At 35.6% G+C, this 27,144-nt stretch overlaps 1 protein-coding gene across 1 annotated transcript in view; it reads left to right on the top strand.

The window, feature by feature from the left end:
* The window catches only part of CSMD1 (CUB and Sushi multiple domains 1), a 2,580,735-nt gene that overhangs the window by 2,080,007 nt on the left and 473,584 nt on the right, over positions 1-27,144 (top strand). The window contains 2 exon segments of the mRNA XM_043985743.1: positions 21,895-22,086; positions 22,915-23,041. Of these exon segments, the coding sequence (XP_043841678.1) occupies positions 21,895-22,086; positions 22,915-23,041 (319 nt within the window).

Raw genomic sequence — 27,144 nt, 5'->3', positions numbered from 1 at the left:
TATCCTTATGATGGTTCTTTTGTAAATACTCATTGTATTCACTATAATTTAAGATGTTTGTGTTCCATAAAATAGTGTTTCTTGTTGACATTCAACATAAGGATCTGTGATAAAATGGATTTTTGCCGAACTTTATTTTTTCTTTGGCCTCTCCAAAGAGAATCTCTGAGCCAGTCTTTCATTTGGTTCCAAATTCCTTTTGTCATCTAATTTCATTTATAATGAAAATATCACCGTTGTTACCACTTATTTCCTCTGGTAACATTCAATCATTCATCAGTGGAAAAGGATCTTACAAATGTATGACTATGGAAAGTTAAGTTAACATTTAAGGATAGTTCAGAACCTTTGTGGTTTTCTCTACCTTCAATCTACGTTTATGTCACTTTGCTATTACTGAAGAAAGAGATGGAGGTAAAGTAGAAATAAGGTGAATTTTGTATTTTTTTTATCACTAACTTGGTAGGATTTTCCCCATTACTTTACCACTTCATAAAAGTGTTGCTTTGGAAACCTAAAGAATAGAATTTAGATATAAAGTAATAGAAAAATACTAAAGGAAAAAAGAGGGAGAAAAAGCAAGTATAAGTACTTCTTTTCCCCCAAAATCAGAGTGCAAGAAATAGCTCTTGTTCTTTAGCAAACCTGTTCTGTGATTCATCTTGCCAGTGTGATGGGTAAAACTAGATGTGTGGTCACCTTGCCTGTCCCTGTGTGGGGAAATCTAGCTAGGATTTACTTATAAATTAGAAGCTTCAGCAACAGTTTAGGCATTAAGCATTTGTTAAAGTATTTTAGAGGTTAGCAAAGAGAGAATATGTGTCTCTGAATTTATAGGAAAGCCTAGCTACGATCTATACAGGAGAGAGAGAGAAAGAGCTGCCCCCACCTAGCAGACCCAGGCTACCAAGAGAGAGATCCCATGTCTCCGCAACTTGGAAGCTCTTCCTGCAGGACAGGAAGAGAGGTGGTCCCCACAGACAGCTCCAAACTAATTGGCTGGTAGCATTCAAGTCTGTTGATTGACATGACTTTAAGGCAGTCCATGAATTGTGAGATAATTTCCGGATGTTGGATTGACCTTAGAAAGATCAACCCATGCTCTTTCAGCAAGGGGGGTCCCCTGGTAATAATATTCTCACACCAGTTACAAAAAATTGTTCTAAAAATAGTTTATCAAAATCTCATGGAGATTATTGTCTTTTTTATATTTCCCAAGCTAAATAATAATGACCACAATAGTTACCTTTTGCCCTCTTTGTTTTTTCTAATACTGAAGATTTCTATGAAAAATTTCATTTCAAATATGCATAACACAAAATATTCACCTTTATATAGGTCCAGCTAGGTGGTGTAATGGATAAAGTTCCTGGAATCAGGAGGATCTGAGTTCAAATCTCACCTCAGATACTTACTAGCTGTGTGACTCTGGGCAAGTCACTTAACCCCAATTGCCTTAAACATTGAGGGCCATCTCCAGTAGTCCTAATACATATCTTGCCACTGGACCCACATGGCTTGGAAGAGAGAGAGAGGTTAGTGGCCTTCACTGCCCTCCCTCAATTAAATCCAATTCAGTGCAAGTCATGATATTACCCAGATGTCATTGTCCTCTTAAAGAACAAAGGATAAACAACAACCACCTTTATATTAGGAACATTTTAAGAGTAAAATATATTGATAGACATTGGGTATCATGAACACCAAATGACATCATGAAAAATGAAATATATTATATTTTTTCAGAAAAAAATTGTTATAGATGTAGAACTTGTCCTTGAGTCATCTGCCTTTGTAGAGTCAGAGCATCAATCTGTCAAATCCAAAAGAAGAAGGAGGAGAAAGAGAAGAAGGAGGAATTATAAGTAGGGGAAACATATTGAATATTATTAAGACTTAACTCTGGGGCAGCTAGGTGGTGCAGTGGATAAACCACCGGCCCTGGATTCAGTAGGACCTGAGTTCAAATCCGACCTCAGACACTTGACACTCACTAGTTGTATGACCCTGGGCAAGTCAATTAACCCTCATTGCCCCACCAAAAACAAAACAAAACAAACAAACAAAAAATACTTAACTCTGAGCTAGTTAAACAAGTAATTAACAATAAAAATGCCAAGTGGACAACAAAAGTGGCATTGATACTAATATAATAATTTTATCTAGGAAATTGCATGCTTTAAATTGTAATTACCACAAGGAGATCAAAAGAGACCAGAATGCTCCTTCGTCAACCAATATTGGATTTGTTTTTCAAATGCTGAGATGTGGCTTCCAAAGGAACACTGGTTCAGAATATAAACTCATTTATAAAATCTTACAAAGAATAATTATGGATGTTTATCAGAAGTATCATTTCATAAAGCAAAGGAAAGCAGTGAAGAGTAAAACCAGTTTTAAAAATTCAGAAAAAGACCATTGTAAGAGATGGAACTTTATATAAGAGGTTATATCAAACAAATTAAAAGTGAAGATTGAAAATGCCTTTTATAATTATGGATTAAGTAAAAAAAATTATGACCAAAGGATAAAGATTATCACAAGAGATGAAGTGGACAATTTTTATGACATAAAATTAAAAGTTTTTGCACAAACAAAATAACTGCTCTAAAATCAGAAGCTAAAACAGTAACCTGTAAGTTTATATGATGAAGGCCTCATGTCTTAAACATATAAGAAAAAATAAAACTTCATTCTCTAATAGATAAATAATCAAAGAATATATAAACAGGATTCTCAAGTGAAGAAAATCAAGCAATTATCAAACATTTGAAAAGAATGGTATAATTCATTTGTCAGTACTCAGCCTATTTGGAATTTGTCCAGTTCCATTTAAGTTAAAATTGAAGATCCATTCCCTGTGAATGATGAGGTCCTCCTGATGTTCCTATTTGTGGATGACACTCTGCTGATCACATTAACTCCTAGAATATTACATACCTTTCCATTCTGAAAAAATCTCTTCATCATCCAGAATAGTTTAACCTGACCATCAGCAGAGGAAAGACCAAATAGATGAAGATTGCCTATATCTCAAATTAAAATCTGTTTTGCATATAGAAAATATAAAGCATAGATAGATAGATAGATACTGATATATTTATGAAAGACAATACAAGTACATGTTGAGTTGGGCCTATAGTTAAAGAGGAGGAGGAAAATGGAATGGATTGCTTTTGGAAAATTGCATAACTTTTCTAATGACCTTGAGTTTCCCACAAGAGCAAAGTCCTACTTTTTTTGTTTGTTTGGGTTTTTTGTTTTGTTTTGTTTTGTGAGGCAATTGGGGTTAAGTGACTTGCCAAGGGTCACACAGCTAATAAGTGTTAAGTGTCTGAGGCCGGATTTGAACTCAGGTCCTCCCGACTCCAGGGCCAGTGCTCTATCCACTGTGCCACCTAGCTGCCCCAAAGTCCTACTTTTTAAAAACCTTAATTAAATAGATACTGCTATGTGCACCAAGATATGGAATACAGCAAACTCCTTATTATTAAAAAGAAACATCACACAGAAGGCAAAAGTGGGGTATAAGTAGGCTCCAACAAATAATGAATGAGGAACTCCAAAGAAAAATATGAATAAAAGATGTTATCAAGGAACTATATAATAGGAAGAGAAGATGAATTGATCAAGGGATGACAGGTAGGCAGCCAGAATGCTCCCAGTAGTACCCTCATGATGTCAGGAGAAATCAAGGAATATCTCCAACATACTGCTTAGACTCCCTATGGTGAATTTATGAGTAGATATCTATAAGAACAACACAGAATTAGAGGCTATGACTAGGTTGTGATCTGTGTTACTATGAGAAACAGCCAATAATAGCATTTACATAGCATTTTTAGGTTTATAAAGAGCTTTACAAACATTGCTTGATTTTCTGCTCGTCACAACCCTGGGAGATAGGTGCTATGCTATCACCTATTTCCAAATAAAGAAGCTGAAGGAAACAGGGGTTAGGTGACTGGCCTAGGGTCATACAGCTAGTAAGTGTCTGAGACCAGAATAGAATTTTTTTCTTCCAAAGTTCAGGCCAAACTCTGTTTCTGGTCAATGATCAAGTCAGTGAGCTTACTGATGCATTTCAACATTTGAATATAATACAAAACAAATGTAGGGTACTTCCATTATATTATATTACCATCTCTTTGAGGATTTCTACATCAATATATACCAAACAGATGCTTTATCTCTCCATGGAAAAAGAGGACATGTTATGTTTCTTATGTTTTAGGACTATATAAGAATAAAGGTTTATTCAGGAATAGCACTAGTGGAACACTTGTAGATTACTGACAATGAATGATATTTTAAGGCCTAGAGAAAGAAGTTTGTCTTACTTAAGTAGCATTTAAATTTCTAAAGCACACTTCTTTGTTACCTGGTGATGAATGAAACATTCCTGAATGAATATTATATAATGTTTAAGTAATACTTAGAAGTAGTTTATTAAGAAGACTTCAATTTTTCATTTTATCATAAACACTTTTAAACTAGTTATCCTAAAAAATGCTAAATGTGAATATTGTTTTAGAGAAGTAATCCATTCCAATAAAATATAGGATAGGGACTGTTTTTTTGTTTTGTTTTGTTTTGTTTTGTTTTAAATAACCCAGTCACTAGCATAGTTAGGTGATGCAGTAGATAGAGCACTGGACTTGGAATCAGGAATTCTATCTTCATTAGTTCAAATCTGACCTCAGACACTTACTAGTTGTATGACCCTAGGCAAGTAACTTTACCCTGTTTGTCTTAGTTAAAATGACCTGAAGAAGGAAATAGCAAGCTACTCCAGTATCTTTACCAAGAAAACCCCAAATGGGGTCACAAAGAGTTGGATACTACTGAAATAATTAAATAACAATGACTAGCACGATGACATACACATTAGGAACTTGATAAATGTTTATTGCTTGATTGAATGGCAGGAACATGAAGATGGAGCTAGGCTTATTGTAAAGAACACTGGATTTGGAACCAAAACCTCAGTTTGAGCCTGGCTTTGGCTATATTACTTAAATAAGTCACTGATCCTGGGTCTCTTCCACTATGGTTGGAGAGAGAATGTATAGATAAGAAGGTTCCTCCAATAACTCATATGAGAGGTTTAAGGCCTACGTTAGATAAATAGCTTTGGTAATGGAAAAGAGGTACAAAATTGAGAGACAGGGCAGAGGATGAAGTGATTGAGCTTAGTGTCTAAGTGTGGTGAAAGTTCAAGTAGGTGTGAAAGAGCATTCCTAGGACATCATTAACAAAAATAGGGAAATTCAAAGAAGAGTGAAGCTGGGAAGGAAGATAATCATTTAGTTGAATGTTATAGATTTATATAGGAGGGGAGTAATGTGTTTTGTCTTTTCATTTCTCACTGTTCAACTCATATGCCTAAAATATAGAAATACATTCCCTGTTTTCAGAGAATTCCAACTGAATGAGCATTATTTCTAGTCACAATGACTGTCATTTGGGATTTGGATCATTGTCCTTGAGTTAGGTTACACGATGAATGTTTCAGAGTAATACTGAGAGAGAAATGGTTGGCATTTACAAGTCACAATTAAGCTGATGGATGGGAGTCACTTGCTCAGAAGTATTTGAAAAACAGTGAAATATTGAAAATGAGATCTAGTATTCTTTCCTCTTGTTCCTCAAGCAGATCAGCAGTGAGACGGTAGTTGCTGTCACTTCTCAGAAGTTTATAGGTAGGGTGCACTACTTCAACCTTCACATTATGTCATATGGTTTAACAATTATTTATTTATTTGTTACAAAACAGTAAGAGTAATAACACATGAATAATGATCCCAAGAATAAATTCAGGTGCTGTTGTTAATCCTTTGAATATGTACAGTGTTTGTCTCTAAAGTGTTCAAAATTGTTTCATAAATACCAAATTTCTTCTTTCAAAATTTCTATGGTGGAGACATGAGTGAGACTAATTTTAGTTATCCTCATTTAAGAGTTGTGGAAAATAAGGAGGGGGAAACAGTAGAGTAAGGTAGAAGCAGTACTTGCCTTAATATAGAAATGCCAAACAACCTAGTTGTCCTTTTAAATGTGCCCTTCACTTCTTATTATTCTGTCCTCCCAACTCCCAGCTTTGTCAAAAGGAACCCAGGTGTCTGTTGGCAACCTTTACAATAGTTCTGACATGTGTGGGGTGGCCCCACTTTCTGTCCTTAACTCTGTGTTTTCTGCCTGAGTTGTGGCTCAGTCCTTCTCTGTGAGCACAGTAGAATACAGACTTCTTGTCATGATTCCCTAATATGTCACACCTGCAGTTCTTCCCAAGTGCTCACTACCTGAAATGCATTATTGGAATAATAAACACTCTATGTCTTCAATTTTTGGACTTATTAATACTACCCACTTTCTACCCATTTCTTTCAAAGGTTATGAAACCTAGGGAGGCAATACAGGTGAAGTGAAAAGATAAGAAGTCAGGATATCTGAATTCCAATCCTACCTCTGCTAATATATGACCTCAAGTAAATGACCCAAGTTTTGGGGCTCTCAGTTTCCTCATCTATAATATGAAGGGGTCAGACTAGATGATTTCTAGATTTCTTTCCAACTCTAAAATTTTATTATTTTCACTCTTGAAGTTGGTTAGTTTCTGGCCAATCAGGTGGGTGGGAAGACCTACTCTACGATATCCTACCCCCAAAAAAGTGAAATTTTAGGCCCCAATGCCTAACAACTTTTTTTGAATAGATTAATTTTGATAGTCTAATCCTCATATCTTTCTTATTTTTACTATAACATTGTAAATTCTATTCTGTCTCAATAAATTAACCCTTGTAATGAATATCTTGAATTCATTTGCTTTTTGCTGAAAAGGTCATAAGAGTTAGATGCTTCCACCCTGTATTATTATTATTATTTTTTTTTTTTTAGGCAATGGGGGTTAAGTGACTTGCCCACGGTCACACAGCTAGTAAGTGTCAAGTGTCTGAGGCCGGATTTGAACTCAGGTACTCCTGAATCCAGGGCCGGTGCTTTAACCACTGTGCCATCTAGCTGCCCTCACCCCCCCGTATTATTGACATAGAGTAGTACAGTGAGAATAGTGCTGGTCAGAGGACTTGGATTCATATCTTAACTGTGATATTTACTCCCTTTGTAACACTAAGTCATTTAGCAGCTCAGGGCTTCAGTGTCCTCAACTCTGAAATGTATGGATTTGACTATACGACATCAGAGAGCCCTTTGATTTTTTACTGAATAAACCATTTTGGTATGTTGACCAATTCCTGGTAAATGGTCACTGTACACACTGAATTGCATTACATTCACATATATTCAAGTGAACTTTTAAATTGTTGCTGTTCAATTGTTCAGTCATCTTTGATTCTTTGTGACCCCATGGACCATAGTACACCAGGCCCTTCTATCCTCCACCATCTCTTGAAGTCTTTCCAAGCTCATGTTCATTGCTTCCATAACATTATCTATCCATCTCATCCTCTGCTGTCCACTTCTCCTTTTGCCTTCAATATTTTCCAACATCGATGTCCTTTCTATTGAGTGATATATCCTCACTATGTGGTCAAAGTATTTAAGCTTCAGTTTCCATATTTGACCTTTTGGTGAATAGTCTGAATTCATTTCTTTGATTTGATCACCTTGATCTCCAAGGGATTCTCAGAAATCTGATCCAGCACCACAATTGGAAAGTGTTGAATCTGTGTCATTCAGCTTTCCTTATAGTCCAACTTTCACAGTCATACATTGCTTATGAAAAAAAAAAAAGAACAAAGCTTTGACGTAGCTACAGACCTTTGTTGGTAAGGTGATGTCTCTGCTTTTTAGTATATTCACCAGATTTCCCAAAGTTTTCTTCCAAGGAGCAAGAATCTTCTAATTTCATGATGGCAGCCTCCATCTACAGTGATCTTTGAGCTCCAAAATATATAAAAAAAAAAAAACTGACACTGCTTCCATTTCTTTCTGCTCTATTTTCCAGGAAGTGATGGGACCTATTGTCATGATCTTAGTTTTGGTTTTTTTTATGTTAAGCTTCAAGCCAGTTTTTATACTCTCAGCTTTTACCCTCATCAAGACAGTCATTGTGACTAGAAATAATACTTATTCAGTTGGAATTCTCTGAAAACAGAGAATGTATTTCTATATTTTAGGCATATGAGTTGAACAGTGAGAAATGAAAAGATAAAACACATTACTCCCCTCCTATATAAATCTATAACATTCAACTAAATGATTATCTTCCTTCCCAGCTTCACTCCTCTTTGGATTTCCCTATTTTTGTTAATGACGTCCTAGGAATGCTCTTTTACACCTACTTGAACTTTCACCACACTTAGACACTAAGCTCAATCACTTCATCTTTTGAGGCTTGATATTTCTCACAACAACCTGAATTCTGGCTTTTGATTCATCCAGCATGGCATTTTATGTAATGCACTCTGCACATAAGTTAAATAAATAAGGTGACAATATTCAACTTTGTTGTCCTCTTTCTCCAATATTAAAACAAGCAGGTGTTCCATGTTCAGTTCTAATTGTTGCTTCTGAAACGTAGGAGTTAGACTAGATGGTCACACAGCTAAGAAGAATCTGAAGGCAGATTTGAACTCAGATCTTCCTGACTCCAGTCTCAGTGCTATGGCCACAGCACCACCTAGTTATCTTGCTGTTATTCAGAGATATCTTTGTAGAAACAAGCCCCTGGGCATGTGGAACTACTTTTGAGAAATAAATGAGTCTATAGAAAGAAAAAAAAAGTATTCCAAATATGATGGGTCAATGTAGTCATTTTTTCAAATAAGCCACACTTTCTAGGGGAAGTAAATTAGTAGAGAGAGACACATACCTAGAGAACACATTTCCATGACAATTCCTGTCCCCTAGTGTTGCAGGGCCCTCATGACCTTTTATCTTCATGTGGTGTGCTCATGCTGTTTGATCTGAGCACAGCATCCCTGATAGGTATATTAGTCTGTAAAAAAAATTAATTATAACTAACTAATCTAGTCTGAAAAAATTATATAATTGGACTTATGAAGAATTATAAGTTTATGAAAAATTATAGGTTTAGAAAAATTATAATTGGGCCGTAAGTCCCATCTGGGTCGCCATTCAAATGTAGAAATATTTTAAATGACTAGCCTAATTTGGGGGGACTAATCTGTTGGGATACTTAATCTGGGACTGTTGACTAACTGGCTATCTGACGGCTATTAATTTAATATGGGCTGTTTAAAAATTTCTCCACACTGCTCCCAAATTGATAAGCAAAGGATTAAGAAGACTCTTAACTAAATAATCAAAGCAGAGTTTATTTATGAGATACTATTTAAAATTAATAATACAGGGAAATAAAATGTACAACCTGACTGCATTGCAGGGTCTCTTTCCACTTGCTGTGCCTGGAACTTTTTTTTTTCCTTTTTTGGGTGAAGCAATTGGGGTTAAGTGACTTGCCCAGGGTCACACAACTAGTAAGTGCCAAGTGTCTGAGGCCAGATTTGAACTCAGGTCCTCCTGACTCCAGGGCTGGTGCTCTATCCACTGTGCCACCTAGCTGCCCCTGCCTGGAACTTTTTTAGTACAATAAGGGCCATAGCTGCCTCTTGCCTTAGGGTATGTTCCATTTTCACTGCTCAGCTACTTTCTTCTAACTTTCCTCTTAATCTTCTGGCCTCCTTCCAGCTTCTCTAGTCTCCATTCCCTCCTTGTAGCCCCTTTCCGTCCGTTCCTCTCCAACCTCTTAACCTTCCAGCCTCTCCCTTGCTCATAGTCCTTCTATTCTCTTAATCTTTGCTTTCTCCAACCTGTACCCTGTGCTGACCACTTCTGTGCTCTTTGCTGCCTCCTATTCTGTCTGTCTGTCTGTCAGTCTGCCCTCTGCCGCCTTTACTGCCCCTCTAATCTTGTCAGTTCCCTTTAATCTTGTCTGCTAGCCCCCCTAAGTCTAATTCCCAGGTCTATATATATATATTCCTTTTCTCCACACAAATCTTAGGGCTTTTTTGCGCCCCCACAGACCCCAAGCTAATCTGTCAGCCAGGGCTGCGGCTGGGGCTGGGGGGATGCTTGAGCATCACGTGCCTCAGCACAGGCTATGCCAGAGCCCGGCCTAGACAAACCCAGGATCTCTCTGATAGATCCGCTCAGGGTGGAGGGAGCTGGGGACCCCTCCCAGCTGTCTGACCTGGCATCTTGTACAGCCCACAGGGCTTTTTGGCTCAGCTAAAGCAGAGGGGGAAGGGCACCAGCCCCTCCCACACAGAAGAGACCCTGAGGGCCTAAGGCTGTCTAATCTCAGCTCAAAGGTAGGGTCCCCAAATCAAAATAAGTTTCCACAAGTCTATTGAACTTATGTCTATTCCCTCATGGATATGGTGTCTCCTAATGAGTGAGTACCTCCAAGGAAAGATGCTGTGTCCAGTGTCCAATAGTGTAGAACAGAAGAAAAAGATGTCTCAATTCCCTCCTAGGGGATTAGGAGTCAAGAACTGAGTTTTTCCTCCATAGATGACTTCTCATTTACTAGAGCACACACTCTTCAGAGGTATCTCCTGACTGACTAAACAGAATGACTTTTTAAGGGCCCCCTCAAGCATTAGAGGTCAATCCTGTAACTAGTTGGTGACAAACTAAATAGAAGAACATTTTCTATCTCAAAAAAGGATAACGGATATTAAGTACTTCTTAACAGCACCTTCTCTACATCACTTGCCCCATGCAGTCTGAAATTGTAACCATTGTTCATAGTTTCTATTGTTTTAATTTTATATCCTATTATACTATCAAGTGAGCTGGAGTAAAATCAATGAGATCCCTTGATCAATCCCCACCACCACTATATTAACTATGAATTCCCTCCACAGTGACTATTCATGTATTTAACGCATAGTAGATAATAAAAAAAAAATGAGTAGATGAGAAATCTCGAGACCTATTCTGTCACTAATGGGTGCCTACCCATGCTCCTTGTTCCTTAGGCTCTACAGGTCCTCAATATCAAAAGTCTCCTATACACTAAAGCTCCAGAAAAAGTTCTCCTGTGTGATTTTTAGTGGTAATGAAGAAGGCTTGGTGAGGTCACTCCTAACAGCTTTTCCCAAATCAAAAAATGATGCTCTATACTTTGGATTATGGCCAAGCCATCCCCATGTTCAGATTAGAATGGATATTAAAAGCTTGAACAATTTTAGTGTGAAACTATAGTATGCTTAGAATGATAGACAACTCTGAGAATGACTCCTGGCAGTGTAAACAGTGCTCTACTTGTTCCATGATTTCAAGTTATTCATTTGATTAACACCAACCTTTTCACTAGAAATTCAATGTTGAGCCTTATTTTTTTTTTACTTTAATACTCACCTTGGGTAATCTTTCGGATGATTTCAATTTATAACCAAGAAATCAGCTTCTCCTTTGAAAAATCATTCTCATAACATACACAGTTCAATATTCTGTTGCACTTATGATCTCATTGGTATGATGATTTCTTCTACTAGCATAGCCTCTGTGATCTTGTCTTTGTCTTTTTATAAGTACTCCATAAAGCATCTATCCAATGCACTGGAAAGGTTTTCCCTAGTAAAGGGGTTCTTAATCTGGGGTCCACAAATCATATATAGATTTCAGGGAGTACATGAACTTGGATTTAAAAAAAATACATTTTTATTTCAATATAATTGGTTTCCTTTGAAACCTATTTATTTAAAAACATAAAGGATTTAAGCATTTAAAAAGTGAGGAAAGGTCCTGAGGTTTTTCCAGACTATCAAACGGGTCCAGGATGCAAAAATGGTTAAGTATGCCTGCTCTAGTTCCTTTAATATTTCATAGCTAGATACCAGTACAGCAAACATGCTAATTATGTTATATCTTCCTTTTATTATATGACCCACCTACCTATTTTTCTGATCATAAATTCTCTTAGTCATTTCTTTTATACCATTTCTAATATACAAGTCAATAATTGTAAGCTTTACTCATGTTATACCTATCATGACGCCTTGGGTGACTTTCATAGTTGATTTTATTTAACATTGTAGTGTTTCATGATTCATAGCTTAAAAACATCATAATATAACAGGAAGAAAAATAGAAACTGAATATAAAAGGGGAAAGGAATAGTCATAAAATTAAATCAAAAGTAGCTAAAGAAATTATTTGAAAAGATGGCATATCTATAAAAAATAGAATATGAATATGCTCTTCAGGAAAGGATGATTTAATTTTTTTTTTAATTCCCAGCCCTTGACTGACAGGAGTTGTGTTTATAAAAAAGATAAGTTGAGTATTGTAGGAAGTAAACTATGGATAAACTTTGCTGTTTAAATGAAGCAAAAATAAATAAATAAGGCAAACAATGAGCAGTATCTTCCTTTCAGTTCTTTTCTGAAGTTGAAAACCAGAGAGTTAGTGTTTTAAAATTACTTATTAATATAACTTCTTATAGTTTGCTTGCTATGGTGAAATCACTTTCAATTCTTCACACATGGCCTTATTTCTTAATTCATCAAGGGACTTTTAAAGTAAATAGAGAAAATTGCTTACCCAAAATTAAACAAACAGGCCTTGAATAAAATAAAAGAGAGAATAAATCCCTATAAACACTTGAGGATTTTCAGTTCTTCATGACAGAATACATCAGATATTCATAAATTACAAGTATTTTTTCTCAATTATGTTTTCAAAATTCACCTGGGCATGAAAATACATTTTAAAGGGTTACTTAGAGTAGTAAAAAAATCTAGTCATTATAATTCTCATTGTTCAGTGTAGGCGAATAAAATGGATTATGTCTAAAGGAGGCTCTTTTTACACAGAAGTACTTCTTCTAGAGATAAGAACTAGACCAAATACTTAGAAGCTAAAAGGTTATATCCTTTAGTACTGACTTTTTTTCAGACTTTGAATAGGCAAAGAATTTGCTTCTTGAAAATATTGACTGAATGACTAAAAAGACAAAAAAAAATACAGTAGTAACCTTCCATCTTTGTGGATATTTGAACATATTTACAAACAGGAAAATTCTATTAATGGTATATCTACTCTTTATTTTCCCCAAAACTGGCACATCAGAAGCTGGAAATGAATATTTGCTACGAAGTTAAGAGAGCAATTTTAAGTCATTTTAATACAATTATATTTTTTGTCTTTCATATAAAATAAGATCTAGTATAAATTTATTTATTAATACTTTTATCAAGGTCTTCTGTTTCTGCAAAATAGAAAATATAGGCATGTATATGTAAACTGGGAGCTTATAACCTAAAGATCCAATATAGAAAATATGGATTTTTATCTCTGCTTGCTTTAAAGATAAAAAAAAAACAAAAAGCAGGTCATCAGACTGAATTACTTAAATTATATCAATTCAAATTAAAGATAATCATATTGCTTGAGAAGATAATCTTGAGTAGGTTTAAGTATAAGTTGTCTTTAATATGTTTCAAGATTCATCTAGCTTATCCTACCATAGGAATCAGATTCTTTTCTAAAGTAGTAAATAACTAAAACAGTATCTTTCAGTGTTCTATCAGGATCAAGGCATATTTTCATTTGAATATAAGTTGGAGGAAAAGACAGTTCTAATCTGCTCTATTCAATGAACAGAACCAGGGAATATGAAAGTTGGGAGTTCTTCAGAGGCCTTTTAATTGAATACAAATATGACTAGAAATTTCCTGTATAATATCCCCAAGAAGTAGTGATTCAGACTTCCCTTGAAGACCCCTAGTGAGGGGACAGCCACTACACCTTGGGGGCAACCCATCCTGTTTTTAAATGGTTTGAATTGTTAGGAAATTGATTCCATCTGTCCCTTCCACATGACAGCCCTTTAAATATTTTAATATAATTTTCAATTTGTCTCTAAGTCTTCTTTACTCAAGGTTAGACATTTCTCATTCCTTCATTGATCTTCACTTTGTGTGGGCTTCAGTCCCCCACGCCTTTTTGTTGTCTTCCTTGTAATTCTCTCCAGCTTCTCAATATTCCTCCTAATGTATGGCATCCAAAACTGAGTATATTGTTCAACATGTGATCTGACCACAGCAGAATCTCCCTACTATGGCCTTTCTTGTCCTGGACACTGAGTCTTTCAATGCATTCTAAGATTGCATTAATTCTTTGCCATGTTACAATTTTGATTCATATTGAGCTCATAGATCATTAAAATCTTCAGGTCTGTTATACATGAAGAGTTTTCTAAGGACAATTTCTCCATCTTTTACTTGTAAAGTTATTTTTAAGGGCATGGAAGGACTTTACATTTATCTCTATTAAATTTGATCTTTTAAAATTTGATCTATTATTCCAGGCTGTCAGTATCCTTTGGGACTTTGGTTCTATGATCTAAAATGTTATCTGCCCCTCTCATACTTGTGTTAGCTGTACAATTTATTGGCAAGATATATATGCCTCTAGTCAAGTCAATGAAAACAATTTCAAATACCATGGGGTCAAGAATATATCTTTACAATATTATTAGAGACCTCCCTCCAAGCTGTCATCTGTCCATTGTAAGGGCTAAAATTCTAGCTATACTGTCTAAAATATCTAATGAGTGGTCTCCAATAAATTATAAGCTTTAGCAAGAGTTAGACTTTTAAGCATTTATTAAGGAGAATAAGAATTTGGTAAAGAGAGAGAGAAAGGCCTAGATTCATCTATCTATTAAAGGGAGAGAGCATTCCTAGCTCCACTCTCTGCCAGAGTCCACACGAAAGAGAGAGAGTCAGAGCGCCAGCCTCCCTCTTCTTCCTCCCACAAGCAAACGTCACTTCCTAACGCCAAAGAAAAGATGCATGGTCCTGCCCTCAGAGGCCCTCTCCTCATGTTGGAGCTTTCCTACAGTAAGTCTCCAGAAGGTGGCATCATTCCAATCATTACACCATTAATGACTCTTCTCTAGGTCTAGTCTTTCAACATGTTCTGAATCAAAAAAACAAACAAACAAAAAATTTTACCTTGGGCAGCTAGGTGGCACAGTGGATGAAGTGCCAGCCCTGGATTTAGGAGTACCTGAGTTCAAATCCAGCCTCAGACACTTGACACTTACTAGCTGTGTGACCCTGGGCAAGTCACTTAACCCCCATTGCCCTGCAAAACAACAACAACAACAACAAAAAAAAACCAAACATATTCTGAATCCATCTAACTTTAGTATGCCACATCTTTCCAACATGTCCACAAAGACCTGAGTTCAAATCTCACTTCAGACATTTACTAGCTGTGTGACCCTAGGCAAATCACTTAACCCCAATTGCCTTAAAACATCAGGACCATGTCCAGTTGTCCTGATCTATAACTTGTCCCTGGGCCCAGATGGCTCTGGAGGAGAGACTGAAGTTGCTGACCTTATATAGCCCTCCCTCACTTAAATCCAATTCAGTGCAAGTTTTGACATCATCCTGATGTCATGTTCCTCTTCAGGAATGAAGAACAAGCAGTAACAACAAGTAAAGCATTGCTAGAAACTGTCAGATGTTTCACTGAAACCCAGCCTCTCTTTGCCCACTAGGTTCACTGATGTAACCAATATAATTATGCTGTCAAAAAAAAAAAAAAAAGAAAGAAAGGTTAGTCTAGCATGACTTCTCACTTTCCTTGATTTTACTTATTTAGGTTCTACAACTGTATTGGTAAGTCAATACAACCTAATCTTACCCTCTCTTTATTGAAAAGGCAGCAAAGGGCAGCTATGTGGCTCAGTGGATAAAGTGCCACCCCCGGAATCCAGGAGGACCTGAGTTCAATCCGGCCTCAGGCACTTGACACTTACTACCTGTTTGACCCTGGGCAAGTCACTTAACCCTCATTACCCTGCCCCCCCCCCAAAAAAAAGGAAGCAAATCATGTTAGGAAAGAGAAGGGGAGAGGAAAAGTAATTTATGAAGCATCCGCTATGTGCCAGGTACTGTGTAAGCACTTAGCAAATATTATCTCATTTGATTCTCACAATAACTCTGTGATGTGTTATTCTTGGTCAGTCCTGTCTGACTCTATCTGACCCCATTTAGGGTTTTCTTGGCAAAGATACTGGAAGGACTTGCCATTTTCTTCTCCGGCTCATTTTATAGATGAGTAACTGAGGCAAACAGAGTTAAGTGATTTGCCCAGAGTCACACAGATATTAAATGTCTGAGGCCAGATTCAGGTCAGTCAGTCCTCCTGACTTCAGGGCCCATGCTCCATCTACTGTACCATCTACTTGCCCTTCTGCGATGTAGGGTCTATTGTTATCTCCATCTTACACTTGGGGAAACTAAAGAAGATAGAATTGAAGTAACTGATTTAGGATTATCCAGCTAATTAAGTATCTGAGGCTGGATTTGAATTTAGGTATTCCTGACTCCAATCCCAGCACTCTAGCCATTGAACCATATAGCTGCCTTTCCTTTCAAGTGTCCCTTTGTTTAAAAAAATGGCAATTTGGGCAACATATATATGTTTGTGTACCAATAATAGTAATTTTCATTAACATAATTTGAAAAATATGTGATTCTCTTGGTATAGGGATCTCAGTAAAGAAATTGCTTATTCCAATGCAGATCAATAATGATGCTGCTATGTATCAAATCATATTATGTCTTATCATCATCATCATGAAATAGTTTCCATTTATATATTTCTTCTTGTACATATAGATTTACACTCAATTGTCATAGCAACTCTGCAAGGTAGTTAGAACATGTTTTGTTAATCTAATTTTATTGAGGAGGAAACTGATACCAATATTAAAAGATTTGCTTAAATTTTACTCATCTAAGTATTGATGGAACTCTGAATCAAAGCAATGACTTTTTAAATTAGGTCCTATTCTCTTTCTGCTGCTATGTTTCCATTCTTTGATTATACATAAGTACTGTGTGTTATGTAGTGAGAGGATTGCTGCATAGGTTTTCCACTTACCTAGCATTTAGTCCCAATCCTGCTGCCAATTTTGCTGTGTGATTTTAGAAAAGTCATTTAATCTTTTTTGTTGTTTGTTTTGTTTTTGGCTTTTTGTTTTGTTTTGTTTTGGTGAGGCAATTGGGGTTAAGTGACTTGCCCTGGGTCACACAGCTAGTAAGTGTCAAGTGTCTGAGGTCACATTTGAACTCGGGTCCTCCTGAATCCAGGGCTGGTGTTCTATCCACTGCACAACCTAGCTGCCCATCATTTAATCTTGAAGTAGACATCTACAGTATTTTCTGAATCCCAAATTCTCATATTTTCTTTTCAGCCAGGCATGAAAATCTTATATTCCTCAAGAAATCTTGAGGCAAAGATGTTATCTCTCTTAGGTCAAGAAAACCAAAAAAATAAAATAAAATAAAATAAAATAAACATATTCTTAGTTGTTCCATGTACTTATAAACCTTCTGACAATTCAAAGAAAAATGTTTCAGATAATTACATTGTGGAGGACTACAAGTATGCCACTATTTATCGAATTCGTAATCTAGGGAAAGAATTTTGAACAGAAAACAAAATTTTCATGATGATATCAAGGACACAGTTGTTCCCTAGGGTGGGGAGGGGTGGAATGGAGGGGGTAAAAGAAGGAAATAGAACTACATCATATGAAAAAGACAGCTGGTTGCAGAAAGAGTGATTGACAGATCACTAATAACTTGGTTTAAAAAGAAAGAACATCTGTATGACAAGCTGTGGTTTAAATAAAAGGTATATTTTGGATTAAGTAGAATGAGCAATTGTAAGAAGACAGATGTTTCCCTACATAACTGCAACCCAAATAAAATCAAAGAATATCTGCCTATATTTGTATATCTCTATTTCTTTTTTTTAAAGCAACCCCCCCCAAAAAAACAAGAAAACCAAGCCTAGTCTAAACTAATCTACATACATACACATACATTCTTAAAGCTTTAGGCATTCATTAGCTTAGGTGGTACTTCTTTCTGGAGATTGAATTTTGTGCATAGAGTCAGAAAGACCATAGTTCAAATACATACACTTGTTAGCTGTGAGACCACGGGCAAGCAATGTAACCTGACTGTGCCTCATTTTCTTCATTTGAAATATAAGGGAGTTAAACACATGACCTGTAAGCTCCTCTCCACCTTTAAATCCACTATCCTATAAACTTTCTGTATGATTTCATAAACATGAATAAATGAAATTCACTTTTCTATTCATTTATTCATGCATGCATGCTTCTAAATGACCTCACAAGACATCCATGTTTAAATAAAAACCTCTACAAAGGGTACTGAGACTCATTTTACAAGCCACATATAAAAATATTTTTTTTCACTGCATCATACTCACACCTTGATCCCTACAGAAAATTTTTAATAGGTAGTTGTATTACTTAAGAATTCTCACTGCCAGAGATAAGAATAAGTAACCTTAATGATCCCTCTGTGTTAGGGATTTAACCACCCATAGCAGATAAATAAATGTCTGTTTTCTACCTTTGTTTTAAATCTCAAAAGATGGGGTTCCCATAATTCTCACTTCAGTCTGTGTCTTTCACTGGTGCTTGACAGGTGAAAAAAAAATGCAGTCAACCATTTGCATTGTATTATCTGAATTATATCCAAGCAATTTGCTTATTGATATTCTCCCAGATTCTTTTTTTTGTCATAAAGCATCCATTCACATAATTTTTTATTCCCTTTTGTTCCCCTTAACCTCTCTCACCCTCCACCCCCATAAATACATGTACCTTTTAGGATGCTGAACTGATTATCTGTTTGATGTCAAATAATAAGGTGAAAAGTAATGTTAACCTAATGGTTAATGTTATGTGAAGAGGAAAATACAAGTTATTCTCTCATAGTACCTGTATTATGGTAGGCATGTCACTTAACTTTCCTAGGTCTCAGTTTCCTTGTTTATAAAATGAATAAATGACCTCTGAGGTCCCTTCCAACTATAAATCTATGATACTATGGATGATTTTTAAAAGAAGTTATATAAATTATAAATTTTATATTCCTAGATCTGGGAGTAGCATAAATATTGTTTAATCTAACTCCCCAACATAAATTCTGAATAACCAGTTATTGGCAATTGTCGCCAAAGGATGTTGATATCAGGATTCCTTTTTAGTCCTGTTCTTTGAGGTCCCTTCTAACTCCAAGATCTTGTGAATGATCTGTCCCCTGATGTAGTTGGCATTTGTACCAACTTTGACCCTTCTTCTGTCCCAAGCTCAAAAAAAAAGTTAGGTGAACCACACACAGGGCTTTGTGAATTTCAGGAATGTTAATACAGAGAAGAAAACTTAGCTGAGCTAGACTCTCACCATTGCTATATATTGTCCATATGACCATGGGTAAGGTAATTCCATTCTCTAGACCTCAACAATTTGTAATTACAATGATACTTTTTCTGATTATTTAGCATATTTAAATAAAATAGGATTTTTATCAGTTAAATTTTCCCCACTAAATTATAAATTCAGAACTTAAAGAGCCAAATAAACCATTTAATTCAACTCCCCTCATTTTATAGCTGAGGTAACTGAGAAACAGGAGTGTTAAGTGACATACCAGAAACTGCATAGGTAGTAAGTACCAGAGAAAGAATTTGAACCTATGTTTTCTGACTCCAGTATCTTTGCCAAGAGAATCCCCAAATGGGGTCACAAAGAGTCAGACATGACTGAAACAACTGAGAAACAACAACATAAACTATCTGACTCTAGAGCAAGTATTCTTTCTACTGTTCCATTTGTTAATCACCGACCATGTTAAAAGGGCAGCTAGGTGGCACAGTGGATAGTGTACTGCCCCTGGAGTCAGGAGGACCTGATTTCAAATCTGACCTCAGACAGGTAACACTTACTATGTGTGTGACCCTGAGCAAGTCACTTAACCCAGTTGCCTCAGACATCCCGGGCCATCTCTAGTTGTCCTGATGTATATCTTGCTATGGGACCCAAATGGCTCTGGAAGAGAGGGTGAGGTTGATGACTTTGCATAGCCCTTCCTCACTTAAATCCAATTCACTGCAAGTTATGACATCTATCATGGTCCTCTTTTGAGAATGAAGAACAAACAAGCATGTGAAAGGCACTGTGCTAGGTCCTTGGAATAAAAAACACAAAAATGAAAATCTTTGCCTTCAAGGAGCTTGCATTCTTTTGGTTTTGACCAGATATTTTCTCCTGTCCTAAATCACAGGAATCTAAGCATTATGACCCTTGAATTTTCCCTATTTCTGTAATTTTCATGTGGAAATTCAATATTTCCATTTTTAGTAGTTCTAATACATATGATATATTTAGGCCATCATGTATCTCTTGAATCACAATTATATTTACTCTTTACTTAAAAATTATAGTAAAGGGTCAGCTAGGTAGCACAGTGGATAGAGCACCGGCCCTGGATTCAGGAGGACCTGAGTTCAAATCCGGCCTCAGACACTTGACTCTTACTAGCTGTGTGACCCTGGGCAAGTCACTTAACCCTCATTGCCCTGCCAAAAAAAAAATTATAGTAAAGCATAATTAGTAACTTAAAAAAAAAAACTGAAACCATTCCAACACTTACACAAACTACCTCTTCTTAGCATTCTGATTAAAATACAGGTATCTTCCCCCATCACCTTATATGCTTAGTAATAATTTCAGAAACTGATTTTTTTTAAGCAGGAGAATGAAATAAGCTTCATGACTTTGGAGAAGTTTTATAAGAGACTGAGGTCCCAACAGGCATCCTTGATAGTTTTGTGGAAATAGGACTATACTTTTAGGAACAATGAAAGAAAGATAGAGCAAATAGCCCATGCAAGACCTACACCAAGTTTTAAACTGTACTTTTTAAAATTGTCAAAATTTACATCCTGAAGTGGGGGAGAAATATGTGAAAGTATAAGACTGTCTTCTGAGATCGCCTACAAAATACTGCTTCACATAAAAACAATATACAGCTTTAGGTGCAGACAAGCCTAAATCTTCTTTTCAGTCATCTATTTCTTTGTGTTTAACAGCTTATATTCTCTCACTCATTATAACGATTTATTTATTGAATTTCTGTTGTGGAGGGAATTGCTCAACTCAGAGCCCTGTATCAAAAAGAATATGGCACGTGGTTATTTTACAGACCCTAACATTTTCACAGGGGAAGAACTCTATTCTTTTTCTCCAAAGTCATGAGATCTCTTAAGGAAAGGGTCTGAGGCCAATAAACTATCTGAGCTCAAAACTAGTACTAACAATTCAATCCCTATTTAGAACTAAGTGGAGAAAAAGCACCATTAACAGCAGTTCCCCTTTCTGAACATAAGTGCCTGAAAAAAAGAAAAAAGAAAAAAACAAAACAAACAAAAAGAAAAGATGGGGCAATGTGAGGCAAAGGTAGGGAGGACAGCAGTGACTGGTTAGGAAGTTGAACAGGTAAGTTATCTATGAAACACTAATGGGTCCTAATTTACAAATTGGTGGCTACCAATTAAAATTGCTTTATCAAATGATTTTATAGAATCCATAGAGGGAAAAATAATCTGCAAGAGACTGAAGTAGTAAGTAACAAATTTGCTGATCAATAAGTTATCAAGCATTTAGAGAAAACAAATGCTTAGGACATGAAGAGGAAGACTATATTTTATTTTAATAATTACTGAAAAAAAGCAAATCATTTATTTCTCTATCCCTTCACTCCTTTAAATAATATTATTCATTTTGTTTCTCTACTTGCTGTAGATTATTTAGATTTTGCCCTTGGTAACATCTTTGGAGTAAGAAAATTAACACTCTATGACAAATCTGGGGAATCTGTGATCAAATCCCACTTTTGTGTGGTTATAGCAACTTTATAAGTCTCCTCTGCCACTTATAAAAATGAAAGAAACTGGAGTAGATGATGGTTAAGGTTGCTTCCAGCTCCAAGTTCTACAACTTTACCTTTTCTTTTTTCTACTGACAACATATATTCCCTGTTTTTCTCTCCTTTGAAGGTTTTGATCTAGTAAAATGTGAAGATCCAGGAATCCCAAATTATGGCTATAAGATCCGAGATGAAGGGCATTTTACTGACACCATTGTCCAGTACAGCTGTAATCCTGGGTATGCAATGCATGGGAGTAGCACCATGACCTGCCTGAGTGGAGATCGAAGAGTGTGGGACAAGCCTTTGCCTTCTTGCATTGGTAATGTTGAATAGGTCTTACAGAAATGGCTATGCAACACTGTCAATGTCTAATTCTAGTAACAAACGTATTTAGTCATGCTTCTGAACTTATGGAGAAAGGGGAGATATTTTTCCTCATCCCTTCTCTTCTCTGCTGGGGAAATACTCTGACTAAGATGAAACTTCATTTCTCATAAAATTTGGGAGCTCTTTCTGGCCTCTCTCTTATCCTTATTCACATTGTAGATTTCTCAAACATGGAAACGATACTTTCTTTTCTTTATTTTTTTTTTGTTTTTCAAAAAAGTATTTTATTATTTTCCAGTTACATGTAGAAATAGTTGGAAACAATACTTTCTAAAGCTATCATATTGAGCTATTTAATATGTATTTGTATACTGGGGCTCAAATAACTTCATTTTTTATATCTTCTGATTTTATATCAGAAATTGGTACTTTCTCAGTTGATAATATGAAGAGGTATCAGGGAATGATGAGGCTAAAGAAATAGGGAGAGAAAGAGTTCTTAAAAGGCTCTAATTAATATGTAATGTTTTACATAATTGTACGTATATAACCTATATGTGATTGCATACTGCCTGAGGAACCGGGGGAGGGGGTGCGGGGGGCCGGGGGGGAAGGAGGGATAAAATTTGGAACTCAAAACTTTAAATAAAAATGTTTATTATTTTTAAAAATTTTTAAAGGTTCTAAAATGATAAAATTATATTTTTATTTTCATATTTTATGTTTTCCTTAAAATATAAATCCATATAGAAAATTATGAAACACAGTCATCTTATCCAAAATAGGATCATATATGGCTATGCTTATGTTTTCTCCTCAGCTGAATGTGGTGGTCGAATCCATGCTGCCACATCTGGGCGCATTTTGTCTCCAGGTTACCCAGCACCTTATGATAATAATCTTCATTGCACATGGATCATAGAGGCAGACCCAGGGAAGACTATCAGGTAGTCATTTTACTGTGTGATATGCAGTTTTGGAGAATTCAGGTTCTGTGTGCTTTGCATGAAGAAAAAAGGGGGGGAGTCATATAACATTAGGCAGTTACCTTTCAGCTAGGGAAGACAGTTCATAAGTGCCCTAGATGGAGTTTCTGAATTTCTCTTTGGCTCAACTTCTCATTTAAATATACCTTTGAAAATCTTGGATTAACATGCACTTAATAGATGTACCTAGAATACATGTTTGCAGGTATATTTAAATGATAGCACAAGATAAATCCCGCCCTGAGCCACAGATAAGAAAATAATTATTAAACTATAAATTAGTAAAAAAAAAAAAGAACAAAGTAATTATTCTATTTCTTTGTTTGTTTGTTTTGTGGGGCAATGAGGGTTAAGTAACTTGCCCAAGGTTGCACAGCTAGTAAGTGTCAAGTGTCTGAGGTAGGATTTAAACTCAGGTACTCCTGAATCCAGGGCCAGTGCTCTATCCACTGCGCCACCTAGCTACCCCCAATTATTCTATTTCTAATGAGAATCTGAATTTATTCTAGTGAACTGTTTTTTTACTTTATGAAAAAATGTCAAACAAAACCTTAAATACTTCATATTAATGCCTCACTATAATTTCTTTAAGTGTAAAGTTCAGTATAAAAGTGAACTATAATTATTATGATAGCCTCCAAGTAAAAAAAAAAATCAATAAGGGGAAGTGGGAAATAGGATGAAGTGAAAGGGTATCTATATTTTATTTCAAGTTCATCACTCTCTTCTCTTGAAGTTCACTCTTCCTGACACTCATTTTGACTTCTCTTATGGGACATGTCAAGTATAATAGAGCACTGGATTTGGAATCAGATAATTAAGACTTGAGTCTATTTCTTAGCATCTGTGTGACCTTGTGTAACTCACTTCCCATTTCTGGACCTCTGTATCCTGCCCTGTCAAATAAACAGCCTGAACTAAATGTCTCTAAGGTCCCTTCAAGCTCTAAAACCTATAACCTAACTTAATTTCTAGCTCTTCGGAGGAAAGACCCTTCATCTATCAATATCTAGCAATCTAGGAATAGCAAGGTGGTACAGTAGTAGGCCTGAAGTCAGGAAGACTGGAGTTTAAATCGGACCTCTGACACTGTGTGACACTGGTCAAGTCTCTTAATTTCAGTTTGCCTCAGTTTCTTCAACAGTAAAAAGAGACTGATAATAGAATTTCTCTCTCAGGGTTATGATTAAACAAGATAATAATTGTAAGGAGCCTAGGACAATAAATGTTAGCTATTATTATTATTGAGGTAGAATTGATAGTAGTGGATATTATAAAACTTATTCTATGTGAACAAAAGAATTATTTATTATTGAATAATAACCTATGATTGATAATAGAGGGGAAAATGTTTTCATACCCCATTTTCTCAAAGTGAAATGATATTTAAAAACAGATAAATGTTGGAGCACAACTTAAAATGACAAGCATTAGAGTGACAGAAAGTATTTGAGCACATAGTATAAAAATCAGTGTCCTTCATTTATTATATTTGTATCCCCAACTCCTAGCCATGCTGAACATATAGTTGGTATTTAATAAATGCTTGGTTATTGATTGAGTACTTAAAGGTAAATAGAACTCCATTTTTAGACAAAGAACCTCAGTGTTTCTCAAATACAGTATGTTACAAATGTAACATTATTCTTATTATCAATTATATAGGGTGTTCCCAAAGTCTTAGTGCAGTTTTAAGCCATTAGAGCTTAAAATAGACCTGCATGAGGTGTACTTAAAGCTGAGAAAGCTTAAAACTCCACTAAGCCTTTTTCACATTCTACTGAGGCTGGTTATTTAAAAAAATCAATTTCTTTTTATTCTCTTAAGTAACATAACAATCCTCGGAATTTGTATTTTATTTTTATGATTATAATATGACATGCTTATAGATGCACATATAAATGCATTGGGGTTATATCTAGAACATGAATAACAAAATAAATAACTATAAATCTGAATTTATCTAAGGGCTCTATTTAGAAAGCAGAGATAGATTTTTTATTCATAAATTATGTTTTGAGGAGGAAAAGGCTCGCAAATTAATATAGATTTGAGGAAATCCCTAAAATACCCTTCCCAACACAAGTTTAGAAAAACAATGGCTTTTCTTTCCCTTTACCTGCAAGTAGATTGCATTACAAGTCACATTTCTAATTAAAATAAGACAAAATGAACCCTTCCTGTTTTCAAACTAAATTTGTTTTCTGGTTTTCCAGTTCTTAGAGGTATTTCATCTTGTTCTCCTTACTATCAGTAAAGAAAGCAAACTGAGTTTAGAGGATTGGCAGAAATGTCCCAATAGTCAGCTGAGCTGTTTATTGCCATAACACAAAAACATGCTAGAAAGTAGTTTGTTTGGGGTTTAGAGAAACGGTCATGACATAAATTGTGGGGAGTTTCAACATTGGGATATATAGGAAAACCAATGCTCTACTGCAGTTGTGTGAAGCACAATTAGGGATTCTGCAGTAGCATTCAGTGTAAGCTTTCTGTCTTGCTGCCTTTGGTTGGTTTGTTTGTTTTTTGTCTTTCTTGTTTACTTCGTCATGGCTTCTTTCATAACTTTTTTTGCCTATCTTATTTTTCTTTCTTGATTTTCACTTGCTTTTCTTATCCTTTTTTAAAAAAAAAGCTTGAAATCTTAAAAATGTTATTTTCTATCAAATTTTTATCCACCTGGATTGTTGGGTACATGACCAAAAAGGAATGAAGCTTTTGACAGTTCTTCAGGTAACCTAGTTCTTTACATGCATTCATTTATTTCTCTTGGGTTTTAGTTCTATTGGCTATTGTTTATTTCCATGGCTTCTCATAGAAGGTTATTAAAAGTGCCTTATTTCTTTAATGTAAAAAGACATTGTTATAGGCGATTTGGGCTTAGAGGAGGTTTGTAATTTAAACATGTACATTAGGAAGTAGCCACCTGAGTTGAATTTAATTAAAAGTTTAATCACAAGAGGTTATTATAAATTTAGCCACATTAAGAGTTCTTTGTAAACATTTCTGTGGGAGACCCAGCATATTTCATTGCTGAGCACAACTATAATTTATGTAATAAAGGTAATGCTAATATAAACATCTTTCAACAAGCAGCATGAAAGGCTGTGTTTTACATAAATTTTATGTGTATGTTGTTCCCTGGTTTTAATTGCTTTTCTGTAAGTGTAATTGTCTGGAAAAACTATCCTTGAAAGTGCTTCTTTTCTTTAATCTTATATGAGAAAATGTATTCAGTGGTTTGAACAATGGACCATATGTAAAGTTGAAAGACATTTTTTCAGAATAATAATTATAAGAATTAGTATTTATATAGCACTTAAAGGTTTGCAAAGCACTTTACATATGTTGTGCCATTTGATTCTCAAAACAATTCTGAGGTACTATTATTATCACCATTTCATAGTTGAGGAAACTAAAGCACAAGAACAATCAATTATTTGTCATATAGCTATTAAGTATTTGAGGCAGGATTCATACTCAAATCTTCTTAACTCTGATCCAGTACTCTATTCACTGTGCCATCTTCAGAATTAGAATTATGTCCCTATCAATGTATTAAGTTCATAGGATTTAGAATTGGAAGTAAATTAAAAGATCATCTAACCCAACCTCCTTGTTTTATAGAGAAGGAAACTGATTCCCCGAAGGCATCAAAATATGTTCACTATTGCACAGGAAGTACGGGCCAGAGCCAGAATGCCAACCTAGGTCCTCTGCCCTCAATTCTAATACTCATTCCATTACATAACCCTGGCTATTCTGATTCCAATATTTGGTTTCAGGAAAAAAAAATGAAGGAGTTGGGCTTTGTCTTTGACTTTCCCAGATTTCTACTTTTATTCCTTTATCCCATTTATTTCCTTAGCAGTCCTTACCCCCAACTTTCAGGATTTAATGTCATATTTGTTTCTCCTATCATTGAAAGAAAGTTCATAAACTTTCCAACCTGTTATGGCTAGTTTTAACCCCTTCTTCCTTCCCCATCCCCAGAATACCCTTTATTATCAATATTATATGTCTAGAAAGAAGTTGGCCCCATACCAAACCTGATATTGAGTGCCGGA

The sequence above is a fragment of the Dromiciops gliroides genome, chromosome 2 (genome assembly GCF_019393635.1).
Source record: "Dromiciops gliroides isolate mDroGli1 chromosome 2, mDroGli1.pri, whole genome shotgun sequence".
Classification (NCBI taxonomy): Eukaryota; Metazoa; Chordata; class Mammalia; order Microbiotheria; family Microbiotheriidae; genus Dromiciops; species Dromiciops gliroides.
This window is presented reverse-complemented; position numbering and strand designations above follow the sequence as displayed.